At 33.9% G+C, this 17,413-nt stretch overlaps 1 protein-coding gene across 3 annotated transcripts; it reads left to right on the top strand.

Annotated features, from left to right (window-relative positions):
- The first annotated feature begins 319 nt into the window (after positions 1-319).
- LOC129003141 (E3 ubiquitin-protein ligase CCNB1IP1-like) lies at positions 320-17,318 on the top strand. Of its 3 annotated transcripts, XM_054431386.1 has the most exons (5): positions 745-1,088; positions 3,226-3,436; positions 12,037-12,128; positions 12,346-12,475; positions 17,096-17,318. In XM_054431386.1, exons 1-5 carry the CDS (start codon positions 873-875, stop codon positions 17,209-17,211), a joined length of 765 nt encoding a protein of 254 aa, XP_054287361.1. In that variant the 5' UTR covers positions 745-872; the 3' UTR covers positions 17,212-17,318. The 3 variants fall into 3 exon arrangements, with proteins under 3 accessions (XP_054287363.1, XP_054287361.1, XP_054287362.1); XM_054431388.1 differs by lacking the exons at positions 745-1,088; positions 3,226-3,436 and adding an exon at positions 320-470; XM_054431387.1 differs by lacking the exon at positions 3,226-3,436 and having other exon boundaries at positions 749-1,088.
- Positions 17,319-17,413: the final 95 nt, after the last annotated feature.

Below are 17,413 nucleotides of genomic sequence, written 5' to 3'. Positions count from 1 at the left end.
CACAAATACCATTAGCTGCTGCCAAACTAAACAGCTGTTACAACACAACTTGCAACGTTGCCAATTCGAAGGCCGCGGCTGGAGTTAAAGGCGGCCGTGCCCTAGCTCTGTAGTGTACCGGTACACATCCAGACACACAGACATCACAAACTCGAAAATTGTGAAGAAAACAATACTTTATCCATAATATGGTATAGGAGGAGAACGAAATTAAAAACAATTTGCTATGGATTTTATGAAGAAGAATAACATCTAACATCATAGAGAATAGAGATGTCTAATGGAGTGTTCTTGATACTCAGTGTCAGTGTGGTATAAGTAAAATTAAAATATAATTTTCCCAAAATTGATCTGACGACACGTTTTACAGAACATGGCAAATCTTAAACAATTTCGTAGAAGCATTATTGTAGTATAACAAGAATAAAAACTATTTCAAAGACTATATGTTGGCTAACCTGTCGGAAACTGTAGGTAAATATTAATGGGACCTTTTCCGGTACTCCACTTTACTACTTTAAGTTAAGATCACGATTACTAGAAAAATACCGGTATGGATCATAAACATAAACAAAATGACGTTGTTGGCCCGAATCCTATACTAATATTATTGAACATATGTTTTGGCAGTTCCATTTAAGCAATGTTAAATAATGTTTATTTTCGGGCCAAAAACGTCACTTGTTTATGTTTATGATCCATAACTTACCGGTATTTTTCTAGTAATCGTGGTTAAGATTAAGAAATGTTAAGATGTTGGAAATAAACACAAACAAAACCGTTGCAACATTTTCATAGTTCTATCATCAACACCATTAAGTTGAAAACACGGGAAAGTAACAAATTCATTTTTATCAATTTATATATTGGTAATGGCAGAGTCAAGTTTGACGTGCAATTATAGAAACTGTAAAGAACTGTTAATCGATTTTGCCTGTGTGACAAGATGTTCTCACATATTTTGCATAAACCATTTTATTCAAGGCGAGGGTGCAAATAAAAGATGTTATGTATGTGGGGCAGTTTTAGAAGGGGACTTTGATGTCATACGGCATGATAGTCTTAACCCAACTGAAGAGGAAAAATTGGTAAGGTTATTCTGACTGCACTTTGTTTAGGCCTACGTCATACACTCAAAAACTCATTCGATATATTCATTCAAATGAGTGTAGGACGTAAACTAAAGTGCAGCCTTAGGATGTTTTATGTTTAAGTATTCTGATTTGGATTTTGGTTGGATAACAATTTTTTCTAAAAATGTGATTCCCATTTTTATCTTGTTTTAAAAAAGGTTCTATGTTCAAAATGTTTACCACATGGGTATTTGTTTACTTTAGGGGCTTCTAACGAATTTTGAAAAAAATGTTATTTTCTCATTAATTGGCCTATTTTGAACACTTTTTACATTTGGCACTTTTGGGGCAAACGCCTATTTCACCCTAAAAATCGCGTTTGAAAATTGCAAAAAGTGCTAAAAATTTGAGTGGTACTTTTACTCTTAATGTGTTTTTACTATTACTTAGGACCTACAGAACTGAATATAATCCAACCTAACTTTATCTAATCTAATCTAACCTAACCTAACCTAACCTAACCCAACCCTACCTAACCAATGCTTAGATTAGCAATATGCCGAAAAAAGCGGATTATTAGTTAAACCAAGGTTAGGTTAGGTTAGCTTAGTTCAGGTTAGGTAAGGTATGGCTAGTTATTAAGTTATTATTTAATTTAATTAGCCTAAAATCACCTGAATATTTGAAATCTAACCTAACTTAACCTTACGTTTAAACTAACCTAACTATATTTAAACTAACCTAACCTAACCTAACCTAACTTAACCTAATCTAACTTAACCTAACCTAACCCAACCCTACCTAACCAATGCTTAGGTTAGCAATATGCCGAAAATAGCGGATTTTTAGTTAAACCAAGGTTAGGTTATAATAAACATAACATCTGCTTATTACTACAATAATAAAAACACATTTAAAGAAAGGCAAGGGGGGGGAAAACCCTGATTTTCAAAGTAAAAATGGCAATTGCTGAAAAATTTTCGCGATTTTCAAACGCAATTTTCAGGGTGAAATATGCGTTTGCCCCAAAAGTGCCAAATGTAAAAAGTGTTCAAAATAGGCCAAATAATGAGAAAAAAACATTTTTTTCAAAATTCGTTAGAAGCCCCTAAAGTAAACAAATACCAAAACATGGGTTTTAAACTTAAACTTAATTCCCAGATCAATAAGTTAAGAAGTACGGTATTCAAAAACTTACATTAGGGCCTATTAATGACGCTGCCAAAAGAACGGGTACACTTCCGCAGAGAACCTTCGATATAAGTATCGGATGAATAAACTAACGATAAATATCAGAATGTATGGATATTTATCTGGTTTGATATTAATATCACAATGATTTTAATTTAACGATATTAACTTATATAGGTAAATAACTCAAATACAATAACATTAACAAAGCTTTTTATACCCTAGTTTCCACTTAAATATTTAAGATAAAAAAATGGAGAAATTGTTTGTAGGTTTTTAGTTCATTTCTTAATATTTTTATCATTAATTTTTGTTTTGGTTATTGTTTGTTTTGTATGTTGGACACAACAAAAAGGAAGGTTAGCTTGGATCAGTTTAGTTTATGATATAGGTAATGACAAACAAAATATAATTTACAAAATTTGACCTTTTCATAACTTATAAGCTCATGAAAAAGAGGACACAAATACCAATTGATGTCTTTGTAGATTTATCTCTTTGACATTACACACCATATCAACTTGTTTATCAAAACGTAACCTTATTTGTAATTAGGGCCTATCATTTAAACTAAACTAAATCATAATCCAAACTGAACTAACTAACCTAGGCTAAATGCTGTAGAGAAGTGTAGCAGATTCTTTTGAAAAAGACCCTAAGGCTTAAAATGTTCATATTCAATACAAATAATCGATATAGGCTAACTTATATTGCATGAAAGCGATAGCCGAGCGATATATATATCAAAATAATATTTCACCAGGTTCTCTGCAGAACTGTAGGCTACCAAGGTTTTATGTGGTAGGCCACTGGCACAGAGAAGTAAATATAAATATTAGGACTAGACCTATAAGTATTTTAATATTACTTCTCTGTTGGTAGGGGTATTTTGTTATTAGGAACACAAAATTTTTCACTATAATGATTAGGCCTACTAATTTCAAATCTGTATTCCTTGCAGTTTTTGCTTGCTGGTTATTCTTCTGAGGTAATTTTTAACATAATGGTTAGAGCAATTCAATTTTGGGATTATCAAACAAACGTAAAAGTAATGCAGTACAAATATAAAATTGAAAACATGAAATCCTTCTTATCTGAAAAAGACCGTTATATTGAAAATCTGACTCTAAAAATAAAACAGCATATTAAGAAGGAGCAGGAGAAAATCAATTGTAAGTACATTTTTAGGGTAACTTTCCACAAATTAAAGCATAAGTTACCATACAAAACCTACAAAAGTAAATAAAATATGCAATATAAAATAAGTAAGTTTATGCATCTCATAAGTTACTGTACTTTGTAAAGAGAACAATTTTACGTGTGATCTTCAAATACTGGTACGGTAACTCATTTTGCCAAAATTAGGCTATATATTTTTTTTTTTGCATTTTACAACTAAACATTTCTTGTAAGCAAATAAATATTAAAAATAGCCTATTAGACCAGTTTTAAGAAGTAGTGTACAACAGATATTATGATTATTATCCGAGAGGAACTCAGGGAAGTGAACAGGCCTATGACATTCCCAGATATGTGGACTATCGGTGTGTTTGATTTTGGCTATACAGTATTGGTTTGGTATTTTAGTCAGGCAACCACACAGACATAGAATAGAATAGAATAGAAAAGTGCTTTATTAATACATATTATGTACAGTAGGCTACATGAAATGGGTACGATAAATTGATTCATGCACATACAACAATGGTCATACGACCGTCTGCTGGGTTGGCATAATGTCCTCATAATGTCCATTCAATATTAATGAAATAAAATTGTTCCACATAATCAACATACTAAGCACTAAAACAAAATAAAATAACACTTCTTAATGCAACACATATACATACATATATACACATACACATGTATGCATACATACACATATATGTATACTCTAAACATATTGTATACAAAATTTTAAAAATTAAATTCCCTAACTAACTCCCATCTACGTTTCCATGCAATTTTTAAAAAACTTCCAAGGCCCCGCCAATCCTTCCCATTCAAATAATCCACAAACTCCTCATATTGTATTTTTTGTTTACCAAAATACAAGAGTCGCAAGTCATTGAACACCGGGCAACTAGCCACAAAGTGTAAAGCAGATTCATTCTCGTTTAAATTACACAAGGAACATGTGTGGTTTTTGTCGACAATCCACGGTTTATAGTTGAGATCTATAAGTTCTCCTCTACATTTTATTATCCAAGAAATGGTTCGGTTGTCTAAACCAGTTTCCAAGAAGCTATTGTTGCCAAGGTCAAAGTCAACGACGAGGTATTGAGAATGATAAGCTGAAGTACGCGCTCTGCCTAGACACTCAGCTCTCCAGCTATCTCTTGCTGCATTTACGACACTAACTAATTGAGACTTTAACCTACCACTCCCCGCCACCTCCATCGTATGTATATTCAGGTCTATTTGCACGCCATATTTGATTCCTAATGCTCTCCACGCTCGACACCAATCTACATTTTTTCTTAACACTTCAGCTGCTAATAATCTTGGTAAACGTTCAGGTGGTAGCCCCAATATATTTATTATATAATTAAGATTCATTGAGAGAGAATAAATGTGTAATTTATCTAGACCCGTTTCCAAGTACAGTGAGTAATTTGGCGTGTTATTAGGCAACTGAAACAGTTTCCTAATAAATAACTTTTGTACAGATTCTATCTTTTCGCTCTCTAAGTATCCCCATACCTGGCCTCCATAACATAATATTGATCTTACCACAGCGTTAAAACACACAAATTTTGAGGACAGATGCACCCTGTCATTGTTTATTAATTTGTTCCAGGCGGCGTTAATGGCTAATTTTGCAGCTGAGGACTTCATCTTAAAATGTTGTTCCCAACTTAGCATTGGCGTGAACAATACCCCTAGATATTTGTAAGAGTTAACAATCTCGACCTCTTTGCCTTTATAGAACCATTTATTACTTTTTGCCAATCTACCTCCTTTGCGAAAAACCATAATTTTGGATTTATTAGTATTAACTTGAAGGTTCCATAAATTGCAATAAATTTCAAGTTTTCCAATCATTTGTTGCAGTACAACAGCCGTGGGAGCTATTAAGACTATGTCATCCGCATACATTAGGATATTTATTTTCTGACCTCCAAATAAACATCCGCCCTCTAAAAATTCTGGCAAATCATTTATAAATATTGAGAATAAAGTAGGGCTAAGATTACAACCCTGTTTTAAACCCATCTTGGACTCAAAACTACTTGTAATGCCGTTTTTACACCATACAGAAACATTGGTTCTATCGTAAAGATTTTCAAGAAGCTTGACAAATTTGGTTGAGACTCCTATACTAAATAATTTATAAATTAAGGCCTTTCTGTCTATAGTGTCGAAGGCTGCTGAAAAATCTACAAAAAAACAAAATAACTTGCCTTTTTTAATCGCACAACTTAAATTAATCATACATGATAAACTAAATATATTATCAATGGTAGAATATCCACGTCTGAACCCCCCTTGAAACTCTGTCAATATATTATTCTGAGTTAACCACACATTTAGTCTAGAATTCAGCAAACTCGTAAATATTTTACCACCACAGTCAATAAAGGAAAGTCCTCTATAATTCTCAACAGAATTTACATCTCCCTTTTTGTGCAGCGGGAATATAATTGATTTTTTAAAACTTTCCACTACCCTGCACTTGTTAAACATGTTATTATAAATACCCAATAATCTAGTGAGCAGTGAATCTGGAGCATTTTTATAAAACTCGTAGGGCACCCTATCGTGGCCCGGCGCTTTATTATCTTTTAATCTCGCGAGAACTGATTTTAACTCTAACATACTAAAATCTCTGTCCAAAACATCGTTTGTTATCATTGGTTCCGCATAACAGATCCCAGCTGATAATCGTGGCGGGTTTAATAATTTACTAAAATGGTTGATTCAATCCTGTGGTGCAATGTTACCCACGAACCTATCACTCCCGTATTTAAAACTGTTTAAAGCCGACCAAAATGTTTTCGCGTCAGTCCTGTGATTTAAACTGGCAATCGTGTTATCCAAGTGCATTTTTTGTTTATTTTTACATACAAATTTAAACATCTTACATGCTTGAATGTACTCAGATTTGTCAGCTGTCGAGTTTGTCCTACGAAATGTGTTTAACCTCTTAAATTTCCGCTTTCTCAACGCTAAACATTCGTAATCAAACCATTTTTGTTTGTGTTGTTGTTTTAAAGAACAGCTACTACTAGTCGCACTTTGCTTTGAATGGGCTGACTCCTTTATAATATGTACAATTTGATCTACATTATTTTGGTCGTCCAACGATATATGAAACCTAGCAATATTCTGAATAACCTTTTCCTGATATAAAATATTATCACGTCGAGTCCATTTTAGTTTTGGGAGTAAAGGTAAAATGTTTTCATCTCTTCTCCTCACACAAATGTCGTTATCTATCGATAAGGATACTTCAATTGGCAGGTGGTCAGAGCCCGTGTGTTCAACAACTTTAAACCCCTGTATGATATCTAGACAAGATAATGAGACCGCGGCTATATCAATAACAGAGCATCCCATTACACCTATAAAAGTATATTCCCCGCCATAATCACCCTCTGACCTACCGTTCAGTATAACTAACCCTAAATTTTCACACAGATCTAAAATTCTCTTTCCTTTATTGTTAACAATTAAATCTTTGGAGTTTCGGGTTCGTCTAAATAACAATGATTCCACTTGGTTAAAACAATATTCTGGTAAAGTTTGTTCTATACCTACACGGCCATTAACATCACCGATCAAAATAAAATCTTGAAAATTATTGTTTGTCAAAAAGTTTGATAAAGCCTGAAAGTTATCATCCCATGAATTATAATTAATATATACTGGCATTAACACTATTGATCTATTACTAACTGTATTCCTTATTTGCACTAACACATAGTTATCGTATTCAATAAAATTAATTTTGTCACAAAACGGAGAACTTAAATTAATCAAAATTATTAATCCTCCCATGTATCTTCCATGGCTTGAGCTACGTTTAGCAAAACTAAAATTCTTTTTGAAATTTTTTAACTTTTGGTCTATATATGGAGCATCAACCTCAGAAATAAATGATTCTAAAATAAAAACAATATCATACAAATTAATGAACTCTATAAAACTTAAATCATTCACCTTGGACTTTAACCCGCATACATTGTAGGCCACTAATTTTAAACTACCTATCTTACTTAAAGTACTTGTTGAGTCCGTTCGACGTACTTCTGTGGCTGGATTGGCGTAGACCCCTCAACCCCGCACTGCCTGAGAGTAGCTCGCTGTCCCCACACAGACATACAGACACCACCTCAATTTTATAAGTATGTTTTCTGTGGCATAGATTTCAATGTATTCATCTGTTCAAATTGATAATTGACAATTGACATTGTTGAGATGATTGACATTGACATGAGATGATTGAAATTTTCTCCCTAAGAAGGCCACTGGGGCAGAGCCCTGGTGGAATTTCAAACATTTTTTGCTTGATGACAAATCTTAATGCCACGACCTATTCAATGACACCTAAACATGGTCATTGGATGGATGGCAGCTTCAAAACAACTATTACAAAATTCATGTTGGCCTATTAAATATTTAGATTTTGAATACCGAATACCGTAACATTAATTTTATTGAGTTCTTAGGTTTGCTTCTACAGGGTAATAAGGTGTTTTTTTTTAATGTAATGTTGATAGCTTAGGTAGTATGAAATTAAAAAAAATTCCAAATTTGATCAAAATATCCTTAAAATCAAATTACAACTGTTTATTGACCATAGAAATAACATGGACATTTTAAATTTAACAATTTTTTGGAAATATGGGACATTTGCAAAAAAAAAGGCTTGGACCTAGTTATTTGTTAAATGGTTAGCAAATTATGTTCTTCTATTTTTTTTTTATCAAGATTGGGCTTGTGCATGGCAAGTATCAGGCAAAGAGAGGGATGAAGTGGTACAGTATTAAATTTTAGTACCGGTAGCTACCCCAGAAAGTCATTTATTTTCACAGTCTATCATGCTACTTACTCATCTGTCATAGTTAGAAATAACTTTATCTTTATTGACTTAAATACCCCTGCCCCATCAAACCTGCCAACTAAGCGAATTTCCATTTGTCTGAATTGATTTTCAATTAAAAATATTTAAATAATATTAGGTTTAACGAGCACCTAGGCTTGCTGCTACAAGGAAACTAATGAAATGTGTTTTTTTTAGTAAAATACTAATAGCTTAGTATAAAATAAATCAATTTGCCAAGTTTGATCAAAATATATCCATAAACAAGCAAACTACAACATTTTACAATATTCTCCATAAGAATAACACGGAGATTTTAAATTTACAATTTTTTGAATTTACTCCGTTACCAATAACCATACAAAATCACTTTGATATAGTACTAAATTATTTGTTTTTTAAGGTCTTTAAAAAGGTCTAGAGAGAAATTGGGAAATTTTGTGTTTTGAGGGTCAAAAATGAGAAAAACCATTTTCTACCCCATAAAAGCCCGTGCCCATGGTCCCATCATGCTGGTTCATGAACTCAATAGAGATTATCCCGCCTTATAACCTTTAAACCAAATTTCATCAAAATTGGACAAAAAATACTCAAGTTATCACGCTCACAGACGTATATACAGGGTGGTAAAACAGTCCCAGGACAGTTAAATATTTTAAAAAATAATGCAGATAGAGCTACAACACTTGGTACAAAGTTACAGGGCATAAAACTCTATTTTAACACATATTCAGTGATCCAGGAGTCAGAAGAAAATCTTAAATGGAAGCATAGGTCACTATGCACATAAAATTAAAGGTCTGTTTTAGTAGAATACAATGCCGCAAACCGCACTTCAAAAGGTTGATCCTGCGTAAAACGACAGTTGTTTAAAGATACATTTAATTTACATTGCTTACGCTTACTCCTCAGGGGGCTCCGCCCTAGGAATCGGAAGAAAATTGTTAATGTAAGCATAGGTCGATATGCACATCAAATTAAAGGTCTTCACTAGTAGATTACGATGCCGTAAATTCAAGCTCAAAAGAATGCCTGAGTAAAAAATGGCAGTCGATCAAAGATTCAAAATGGCAGATTCAAGAAATCTTTGAACATCTGCCATTTTGCCCAGGATCAACCTTTTGAAGTGCGGTTTGCGGCATTGTATTCTACTAAAAAATACCTTTAATTTGATGTGCATACTGACCTATGCTTCCATTTAAGATTTTCTTATGACTCCTTGTGGGCCGTCCTCCTGAAGAGTTATTGGATCACTGAATATGTGTTAAAATAGATTTTTATGCCCTGTAACTTTGTACAAAGTATTGTAGCTCTATCTGCATCATTTTTTAAAATATTTTACTGTCCTGGGACTTTTTTACCACCCTGTATATTACAACAGCACCAGAAAATATAATAACTTGAAGAAATGGTGTTTTTGCCCTCTGGGGACATCAAAATGACAAAGTAAATCGGTTTCCAAACATGACACATTTTATAAATAAACGGTATCAGCAAACTGACACATACTTTCTCCCATAAGCTTGTAAACAACCTTTATCATGGGTAAGCGGTTGGAGTAAACTATGATATTCTATAGGGATAAATCGCTAAAGTTGCAATAACTTTTGAACCGTAATTGTTACAGCAATGGGTGGTCGTACTATTTTTGTTTAGAATTATTTAACACGTTCAGCCCGAAGTGTACCACCGGTGGTACACGTCGGAATTTAGGGACTGATTAAAAATACTATACCAGATATAGTAACTTAACCAGAAAGACGAAACTAAATTAACACGTAATATTAATAGGATTGAAAAAAATCTTTTGATATTGTCTTGTTTGCACTGAAACTTTGTTATAAGTGTGAAATTACGTAGTTTTATGAGTGTACCACCGATGGCGCATGTCGACCGGGGCGTATTCGGGAGTTCCTGCCAGTCGACGTGCGTCACACGCTCTACTTGCGGATGGCACGAGTTGACCAAGCTAGAGGGACCTGTCAGAAAAAATAGGAACCCATTTATGTGTATACAATGTTTTAATAAGAACCACTAAGGACTAAAGACATGGACTTAATGTGTTTCAAATTGTAAATCAATTATTAGGGATGTTACATTCATGGCATTTTACTTTTCTTATTGTAACTCATAACAATAAACAAGCAATCTTTTTATAATAACTAGCCTACATTAGGAAACAATATTTTACATTTTTACACAATTTGGATAATACTGAAGCATTTTTGTATTCAATAAAACTTCATTAAATTAATTTGTTATTTATTTCCCTATTAAACATTAGGTATAATATAAGGTAAAAATGTAAGTGTAATAAAGTTCTAAGAAACGGGACTATTTTTCAAAGTATGGTTTGGTCAAAAAAAATTGCACGTGCGCCACAGGTGGCCACAATTTGTTTTTATAAACCTAAACTACGAATACACAGTTTATATATCTCAGAAAAGCTCCGAACACACTTCTAAAAAGCATCAAATCAAATGGAAACAATGCGCCACCGGTGGCACACGTCGGAGTTTTGGAAAGTTGGCCGTGCGCCACCGGTGGCGCATGTCGGAGCTATGGTAAGTTCAAAAACTGACAACTAATTTCCGTCGGGCTGAACGTGTTAAGGAACATAACACCTTAATTTTAATAAAAACCGGCTTTTTTTCTAATATTCTATATTTTGTTATTTTATGGGGTTTTTATGGGAAATAACATAAGTTACAATGACTTTTGAACCGTAATTTTTACGGAAATGGGATCTGTACCATTTTGTTCAAAATTTAGAGGACCATAACATACTAATTTTAATCAAAACCAGCCTTTTTTCTAAAATAACCTTGTTTGTTTTTATGGGAAAATAACGTAAGTTTTACAATAACTTTGGAACCGTAATTTTTACAGAAATGGAACTTGTACAATTTTATTCCGAATTTAAAGGACTGTAACATATTAAATTTTTATCAAAATCGTTTAGGCCGTTTTTGAGAAATTAGATTTTTCCGTTCATTAATGTGTTTTATGAGAAAATCACCATTAAAATAAAGATTTTGAAAAAATAAAAAAAACCCTGGATATATAATGGATTAGTACCTACGTACCAAATTTCATCAAAATCCGATGACAGGTGTGGTCTGTAGCTCTGTACACATCCACACACTCAGACATCACTTCGAAAACCACTTTTTTGGGTTCAGGGGGACCAAAAACGGATATATCCACTCAAAACTCATTCTCGAATATTTTGACGAAACCAATACTTTCCCCATATCCCATGTATAGCGGGGAAAAGTGACCCAAAACGGATATATCTAATCAAAACTCAAACTAAAAAATTTTGACGAAAACAATATACTTTCTCCATATACTACGTAGGTACTGTATATGGGGAGAAAGTAAAAATGTATTCAATTGTTTTTTGCATTCTTTGGAAGAATTACTTTTTTTACCATACATGAGGCTTTTTTACTGTCATATACATTTTAGCCTACATTGGCTGATAAGCCGTTACCTTAAGTTAATGACCCAATGTAGTTTGTTCTATAATGACTCTTTCAGCATCCTTTTGTATGCAGTAAAATGAAATATACCATGATAGGCCTAAATAAATCAGCCAATAGTGGAAATTTGATCCACACTCAGTTGGTAATTTGAAGTTTGTATAAAAAGCTTTACTTTTCATGCCGGTTCCTACTTTTCTTAAAACTTACATTACAAACCATTTAATTTTTTTAATAGATCTAAAAAATGAGGTTGAAAAGCTGACTGCTTCTGCTATAAATTTGGAGAAGCAAATCGAAGCAAAGAATCGACAAATCTCCTACATGCAGGTAACTGACAAATATTTCTCTTTTCTTAACACAACCTTTCTGTTACCTGAAACTTATAATTATATATACAAATATATTTATAATTCTGTTTATAGTGTCATTTTAACTACCGGCAATTTTAGTTTAAAGTCAAACACAACTGGTTTTCACTTTTCCTACTTATTTAACGATTTAATTTGCAATACACAAACAAATGTGTGGGTTGTTTAAATTTTAGTCCAAGTACGATGATCTCCATCGTCACTCTATGGCATCTCAGATTACACAGGAGACCAACAACATGGACATTGAAGAGTTAGCAGATATTGTTTGCTCCCAGAGTGCAAATGTTACCAACAAAAATCCTCGTGAGTAAAAAAGCTTTAAGTTTTTAATCATATTCATTGATGCAAGTTATCTTCCATTTGCAACATGAAGATGGACACTCTTCTTGATCTAAATGAGTGTTTTCTATTTGTTGGATTCAAATATAGTTCTACAGTAGAACCTCTTTAATCCGAACTAATTGGGACCAGGGGTAGTTCAGTCTATTGAATAGTTCGGATTACAGAACATATTGTTGTTTTTACATAAAATGGCTAGTTTTGGCTAAAATTGATCAAAATTATTTTGGGAAAAGTGAAAAAATGTTTTTTAAAGTAAGTAGTGTTTATTTAATACAGTAGTAAACATGGTGAATAAACAGTACTGTACATTAAATACAGTATACAATAAAGAATTGCTGTACTGTGTATAGAGTACAGCAATGAGGGGTTCGGATTAGTGGACGTTCGGATTAAAGAGGTTCTACTGTATCACCACATTTCCCACAAAAAGATACTTTGATATTTCTGAGGCTGTGTTATACAATGCGCTTAGGTACTTGAAATCAAGAAATTTTTACTTTGTAATCTGTTATATCTTTTAATGTCTTGGGTACATAAAAACCAAACAGGCTACACATATAGTTAGTTTTTTAAATTCTGTACATAGCTATGAAACTAGAAGTAGAAACAACATGACTATATGTCCCCACTCCTTATACATGTATATAAGTGACAGTGGTACGATGACAGCAGCTTTCCAGTTTTATAATAAACTAGCTGTTACCCATGGGCTTCGCCACTTTTGACTTCATAAGTATTAATAAAACTATTGATTGCCGTACCGGGTTGGGTGGCATTTCGAGTGGCTTCGAGGCAGTCGAGCGTTGATTGTGAATCGTTTTGACTAAATCATCGTGCCGTCTGCGTCTGTCTGCCTGCCTAGTTCCACTGTCAGAGTGTCTGTCTACCTACACACACACGAACACAGACAAATACTTATTGCGATCAAGGTTAAGTCGATACCGGCAATGGCGACAATAGTTGCTCGCACTGAACTAGAGCTACAACCGAAGGTAGCACTGATAGTGAGAATTGAGAGACGTTGGCCGCCATATTTATTAGAGGAATAGTACTTTGGAACTAGGGCATTGCAATTGCCAACAGCCATGAGCTGGTTGATTCTTCTAGTGATACCAACATAACAACATTTACAGCGTCTCGATTTTCTAGCAGAGTTGCCATGCTAGTGATACCTCCATTTGGATGTTTTCAGTCTACGATTATTTCGTTTCGTAAAATGCAAGAGCGGTTCCCTGATTCCGTTTACTTATCACACTTTGATACAATAAATAACTGAGAGCGCACGATAATTTTGGGCCGGCATGAACTACGCCGATTGTCTGATTCAGAATTCAAACGAACATAAACGACTAAACTAAGTTGTCATATGTAATGCCTAAAGTCAGTGCACCGAGTTTCAGTATCCTAGGTAAATGGGAAGTAGGAGAATTTATTAGTGATGAGTGAGTAAGTCAGTCAGTGAGGGCATTTTATAGGTATAGATTACCTGTACCTAAATATCTGAGAACTGACTATGACAGAACTATCTGTAGTTTAAGAATTTTAAAATTTTTTATTAGTAGACCATTTTATTCTGTTGCTGGTTATACAGACTGTCCCAAAAGTCCCGGACCGGTTTAATATTTTCTAAACGACAACAGATAAATCAATAAGATTTGGTACATCAACACCACACCTAAAAATCTACTTTTTTAAGGAAATATCAATTTTCTGTCACATCATGGGCCGTCCCATGCAAGGAGTCAGAAGGAAAACTTAAATAGAAGCATAGGTTGACATGTACATTGAATTAAAGGTCTTTACTAGCAGAATATAATGCCGCAAATTTGAACTCAAACGGACAACCAAGTCAAGAATGACAGTGGTTCAAAGATTCATTTAATTTGCATTTGGGGGCACAGCCCTAGGAATCGGAAAAAAGTTTTTACGTAAGCATGAGTCGATATGCACATCAAATTAAAGGTCTTCACTAGTAGATTTCAATGCCGTAAATTCAAGCCCAAAAGAACGCCTGAGTAAAAAATGGCAGTCGTTCAAAGATTCAAAACGGCAGGTTCAAGAAATCTTTGAACGGCTGCAATTTTTTACTCAGGCGTTCTTTTGAGCTTGAATTTACGGCATTGTAATCTACTAGTAAAGGTCTTTAATTTGATGTGCATGTCAACCTATGCTTCTATTTAAGATTTCCTTCTGACTCCTTGTGGGACGTCCCCATGATATGACAGAAAATTGATAGTCCCTTAAAAAAGTAGATTTTTAAGTGTGGTGTTGATGTGCAAAATCTTATTGATTTGTCCAGGGCCGGTTTAACCCATACGCAAACTAAGCGGCCGCATATGGCGCCACAAAAAATTGGCGCCGTGGCGCCAACGGAACAATGTTTTTTTTTTTAGTGAACAACGTAATTTTGTTTATTTTCGCTCAGAGTTCAAGTATTCAAAGCACCACAATAAAGGCATTTATTCTGTTTGTACCAACAGCATATGAAAAATGCGTATATTTGTACAGCACTACAACTCAAGGACCTAATGCCATTTGTAGTTTCGATTTGTAGTGAGCTGACGCTCGGCAGTCGGCAGCGTACTACAGCGCGGCGCCTGTGGGTTTCATTTCATGACTCATGTTCTGAACCACATTCTGATGTTCTGAACCAGATTGATACCAACTCTGCAATTAAAGAATTTGCCAAGATCAAAGCTAGGAAAATTAATTTTTTACTGCTAAGAGCTTTTGAACTGTTCAAATTGATAATTTTGTATTCTTTTTGTCAAGGTAATACATTTGGTTTTTCATGTTTTCTTCATGTTTAATGTGTTCAATTAAAAATTCATCTCTTGTCATCTATCTACACCTGTTTTTCATTGTAATAGGCTTTAACTTATATCGTATCCAAGTTATCCTGTAATAGTATATTACGTTACTAGTCCTGAAAATAAGTGTTTACCGGACGAGTGTGGTCGTTCCCGTGCGAGACGGTCGAGTACGGGATTACCATACGAGTCCGGTTAACACATTTTGGACAAGTTACGTACGATAGTTTTCGCCATACTACTAAATCTGTACACATCCTTACATATTACCACCAACTAAAGGACTAAAAATCACTAGTCATAACCTTTAAGAGAAGTTATGTTTTTGTTTATAACCACTCATTGTCACCCAAATACAGTGTAATCAGCTGATTGGTGTCAGGTAAAACTCATTACAGTACAGTAGTACGCAATGAAACCCCATTTGATTAAGCTGGTGGCAAACAGCTGTTTTCTGGACTAAATCCTTGTGTGGAAAGTTCGTCAAAATAGTGTAGTATGGCGTAAAAATTGTTTTCACATTTAGAAATAAATTGTCAACTTAGGCCGTGATGCTCGTCAAGCATGACGTCACGATAGAAGACGGCAATGACGTAGGTATTTATTTATTTATTTTCCAAGGAAAGATTAAAACAAGCAGCTGATCACAAACGGCAAACATTACGTCATTGCCGTCTTCTATCGTGACGTCATGCTTGACGAGCATTACGGCCTGTTTTTTTAGTGTAGCCTTGGTTTTGCTAAAGTTTAAATACGATGAGTAAAAGTGTAAAAATGTTAAATTCCTAAGAATAATAAACAGTCTTTTATTGCAAGTATTCTTCTAACCTAAACTTATAAAAAAGGTCTTCCCAAAATCGTTAGGAAAAAATTCACAAATAGAGTTAAGTAATGTTCATGGGTTGAGGGTGGGGTGGTGGGGGGGGATTCTAAGTGGCGCTGATTCGGGTGTTCGCTTAACTCTGAAAAATTCCTAGAACCGGCCCTGGATTTGTCTGTTGTCGTTTAGAAAATATTAAACCGGTCCGGGACTTTTGGGACAGTCTGTATAGATGGAACATGGACATCAGCTGATATAAGTTAACTTAAACTCATCTTAATGTGCGAGCTGTATATTAATAGACAAGCCTATATAAACCTGTATATTTGTACAAAATGTCTTTAGCAAAATAAAATCTTATCTTATATAAAACCATTTTTGAGTTTATGCGCTGATTGTTCCAAATGGTGTATTTCCTATAGTTACTTGTGCAATTAGTGAGCAAAGTGAGCAATTAGCTCACTCAAGAGAAATCCTTATATGAATTGCCATCGAGTAGTCTTTAACATTTTAAACTAGTTGTAAATACCACAGTATTTTGATTTTCAATAAATTGTTACTGAAAGCTACAACTAACTTGAAGAAGTTCAAAAATAGTTCTATGGCAGGAAATTCAATATTAATTAATGCAATTTATTCTGTGGATATTTTTTAACTAATGTGAATGGCAAATGGTCACTACTGTTACAACAAGTTAGAATATATTCGGGCAATATCAATCAAGCATCATGTCATGTTGACAGACATTTAAGTGAAAGATAAATTATATCATAAATTTGAAGTGAATGTTTAGATATAAGTTAAGTGAGCAAGTGACTAACATAAATAGGCTATATAAAACGATTGTTTGTGTAAAACAATAGATTTGCTCATTCAACTCATGTAAAATTTAACTAAATTTTGTTTTTTTCTGTAAACAGACAATAATTAACCATGTGTTTATTCCTGCAGCACCAGCAACACCGGTATTTGTGTTTGAGCCAAAAGCAAGACAAACTCCTAATTCCCGATCATCAGGCTCCTTCCATCGCAGTTCATCTTCTCAGACTGGTTTCCTGTCTTTCTAGAGCTCAAGTCAAAAGTTAACTAAGGGTTACAAGCAGGAACTATAATGTATTGCCAGTGTTATCCCATAGACATAGTAAAATATAACTATTTGCATGTTGTATGAGAAGTTTTAACATGATACTGTTTGTTTATCAATTATCAATGAAGTTATACACCAATTCAATTAAAACATTGGCTAAAAGAATTTTTGTTTAATTCTTT

Source organism: Macrosteles quadrilineatus, unplaced genomic scaffold, assembly GCF_028750875.1.
Source record: "Macrosteles quadrilineatus isolate MER2022 unplaced genomic scaffold, UCM_ALF_1.0 Scaffold_9__3_contigs__length_116548681, whole genome shotgun sequence".
Classification (NCBI taxonomy): domain Eukaryota; kingdom Metazoa; phylum Arthropoda; class Insecta; order Hemiptera; family Cicadellidae; genus Macrosteles; species Macrosteles quadrilineatus.
The sequence above is the reverse complement of the archived record's forward strand: the minus strand, read 5'-3'. Positions and strand labels throughout refer to the sequence as shown.